The 3,624-nt window shown below is 50.9% G+C and overlaps 1 protein-coding gene across 1 annotated transcript; it reads right to left on the reverse strand.

Annotated features, from left to right (window-relative positions):
* Window positions 1-1,785: 1,785 nt before the first annotated feature.
* Window positions 1,786-3,113, reverse strand: SOX2 (SRY-box 2). Its single transcript, XM_026061863.1, has one exon. It carries the CDS (start codon window positions 2,857-2,859, stop codon window positions 1,912-1,914), a length of 948 nt encoding a protein of 315 aa, XP_025917648.1. The 5' UTR covers window positions 2,860-3,113; the 3' UTR covers window positions 1,786-1,911.
* Between the last annotated feature and the right edge of the window lie 511 nt (window positions 3,114-3,624).

The following is a 3,624-nucleotide window of genomic DNA, read 5'->3' on the forward strand; positions in this document are numbered from 1 at the left end:
CCGCGCAGCGGCGCGCAGCTTCCGCCCGGGCTCTTGCCGTTACGAGGGTACAAAGTGAAACTCTACCTGAGCGGGCCGCGGAGCTCTCCTCTATTTGGCGGGCGCCGCCGCTTCTCTCTGGGCCTGGGCCGGCTGCAGAGACTGTCCGAATTGGGGCTACACCGCGCTGGCAAGTCAAGAAATAGGATTCAAGAAAGAGCTGTGATAAAGCGTGAAAGTCTCTGACATTCGACCTTTTCTTTCTTTTTTTTTTTTAATTTCGTTTCGCTCGCTTGCTCGCTTTTGGCCGTCGCTCACCTCCGCCCGGCCGAGCCCCCCGCTGCCCTCGCCGCTCGCCTCCTCCTGCGCTGCCCCAAAGCGGCGGCGGAAAGTTTGGGAGCCCCGAACAAAGGGGGAGCTGCCACCGACCGGCCCGGCCCGGCCCGGCCGCGGCCTCCTGCCTGCCCCGGGGCGGGGGGAAAGCGAGGCGCTGCCCAGGCTCGAGACGCCTAACCGGGACGCCTGGGCCCTCTCACCGCGGCTCCGCGCAGCCCTCCGGCCCGGCCCGGCCCGGCCCGGCCCGGCCCCGCCGAGGCAACAAGTGGTCCCCGACGGCGAGTCCAAAGCGTCCTGCTGCCCCTCCGCGCCCTGCTCGCCAAGGGGAAGGGAATCTGGAACAGACCGGGTTACTCCACACTCCCGTTCCCGCAAAGCAGTCACCTTTAGTTACCTACTTAAAGCTACTGTACCTTAAATATATCTATAAAAATATATGCACGTGCTATATATATATATTGCTGTATTATTTAGAGTACTCAGTTGCTCACAATGATACCACCTTCTACTGTATGAATTATTAAAAAAAAAAATCTTGCATTACAAAAAATAAATCCAAGACTCAAGCGTAACTTCAGTGTCCATATGTCAAAAATTTATTTATCTCAAACTGTGCATAATGGAGTAAAAACTTAACTTGAATATGTACCTGTTATAAGGATGGTATTAGTTCAAATATATACATGGACTGTCGGCAGACTGATTTCAAATAATACAGAGCCGAATCTTTAAAATACAACTACGGAAAATGAGAAAAAAAGAACTTAAAATATCATCACAATAAATTTACAGAAATATTACAAACCATAAGAAAATATTTCAAACACAGTAATTTCAGGTTGGTATTTTTCCTTTTTTTTTTTCTTTTTCTTTTCTCTGAACAGGATGAAGTCTGGAAACAAAAAGTTATTATAAATTAACAAACGGCGTGTGAACCTGCATGGCAATTTTTGCTTTTTAACAAGAAGTAAAAAAAAAATTTAGTACAATCTAAACGTTTGCCCTTTTATAGCAAACCAAGCCCATGGTTCGCAAGTACTCGTCCTACCTTTTTGCCTTTTGTACAATTTCTAAAACAATTTAAATGTCCAAATGCTGTAAAATAATTTCCTCTCCTCTTGCAGCTGCTATAAATTCAGCTGCCAAAGTCACAATGCTCCAAGTAGACTCTATTTTTAAAAAATAATTGGCAAATTCTCGAGTTTGTTTTCTTCCCTCTCTATATTACCAATGGACATTCTGATTGCCATGTTTATTTTGATAAATACTGTACAAAAGTTGCCTGCAAATATTAAAACATTTTCCTCTTCGCTCTTTGAGTCTAGCTCTAAATATTATTGGTAAAGACTTTTGCAAACTTTCTGCAAAGTTCCTACCGTTTTCACTAGAACTTTTTAAAAGTTTTGTGTAGTTGCTTCCCCTCCAAGATCTATACAAGTTCCTCGTCGGTTTTATTTCTCCCCCCCCCCTCCCCGCCCCCAGTTTTCTCTGTACAAAAATAGTCCAAAAAAAAAAAAGTCCAGAATTTCTAATAAAAGTTTTTTTGTTTGTTTGTTTTGTTTAGTTTTCCTTTCCCCCACCCCCGGCCCCTTTGTCTTACATATGCGATAGAGGGAGTGTGCCATTAATGGCTGTGCCAGGAACAGGTGCACTCTGGTAGTGTTGGGACATATGAAGTCTGCTTGGGGCAGCTGGTTCTGGTACTTCAGCACCTGGTAGATACATGCTGATCATGTCCCGGAGGTCCCCCGCTTGGCAAGGAGCCCTTGAATGAGACGAGGAAGTGACTACGGGGGGACTGGAGCTGGATTCCGTCTTGACCACCGAGCCCATGGAGCCCAGGGCCATGCCCGGGGTGCCTTGCTGCGAGTAGGACATGCTGTAGGTGGGCGAGCCGTTCATGTAGGTCTGCGAGCTGGTCATGGAGTTGTACTGCAGGGCGCTCACGTCGTAGCGGTGCATGGGCTGCATCTGCGCCGCGTTGTGCGCGTTCAAGCCCGGGTGCTGCGGGTAGCCGAGCTGCTCTTGCATCATCCCATAGCCTCCGTTGGTCCAGCCGTTCATGTGCGCGTAACTGTCCATCCGCTGGTTCACCCCAGCTCCCAAGGTGGCCCCAACCCCTACCCCAGTCGTCATGGTATTGGTGCCCGGCGCCAGTAAGCCCCCTGGCAACGTGTACTTATCCTTCTTCATGAGGGTCTTGGTTTTCCTCCGGGGTCGGTATTTATAATCCGGGTGCTCCTTCATGTGCAGAGCTCTGAGCCGCTTGGCTTCGTCAATGAAGGGTCTCTTTTCCGCCTCGGATAAAAGTTTCCACTCGGCCCCGAGCCGCTTGCTGATCTCGGAGTTGTGCATCTTCGGGTTCTCCTGGGCCATTTTCCGCCGCTGCCCGCGGGACCACACCATGAACGCGTTCATGGGCCGCTTGACCCGGTCCGGGCTGTTCTTCTGGTTGTTGGCGGCCGAGTTGGAGTTGCCTGTGCCTCCCCCCGAAGTTTGCTGGGGGGCGGGAGGTTTCAGCTCGGTTTCCATCATGTTGTACATTCAAACTACTTTTGCCTGGAACCAGCCTTGAGCGGAGAAGCGAGGAGCAGCGGCAGCAAAGTCCCAAGCCGGACTTTTTTTTTTTTTTCCTAGGGAGGGGTAGGAAAGGGGGGAGGGGGACTCCCCAAAACCACACTTGGATCAAGATCAGAATCTTCCTCTTCGCTGATGGATTAATAATGCTAATAACTGCTATTATTACTGCCGGAGCCTTGATTTTAAAAAACTTCTTCTTCCTCCTTTTTCCCTTTTCTCTGGCTGCCTCGCTCTCTCTCTCGCTCTCTCTCTCTCTCTCTCTCCACCTCAGTCTTAAAGAGCCAGCAAACTACTTTACCCCCTTTTGCAAACACACACACTCTCTCTCTCTGCCTTGACAACTCCTGATACTTTTTTGAACAAGTTAATAGACAACCATCCATGTGATGGGGGCTTGTCAGGGAATAAATGTGTTCGCCCCGGCCAATCAGCGCGCGGCGGCTCCTCCACTGAGGACAAGTCTCTACCCCTGGTTTTGCATGAAACGGGGCGGGGGCTCGGCGCCGCCGGGACGGCGCGGCGGGGGGAGGCGGGCCCGGAGGCGGCCCGGGCAGCCACTGGGAAGCCTTTGTATCCCCCTTCCAGCAACAGGTCACACACGCCTTTTGGAGGAAGTGGGTAAACAGCATTGTTGCTACATTTTTTTTTTTAAGTTGGTGTTGGCTTGGGGCTGGGGGAAGCCGTGGGGGGAGCCGAGCGGCGACGGCTTCCCCCCGCCCCCGGCGCCCC

The sequence above is a fragment of the Apteryx rowi genome, unplaced genomic scaffold (genome assembly GCF_003343035.1).
Source record: "Apteryx rowi isolate R43461 unplaced genomic scaffold, aptRow1 scaffold_10, whole genome shotgun sequence".
Classification (NCBI taxonomy): Eukaryota; Metazoa; Chordata; class Aves; order Apterygiformes; family Apterygidae; genus Apteryx; species Apteryx rowi.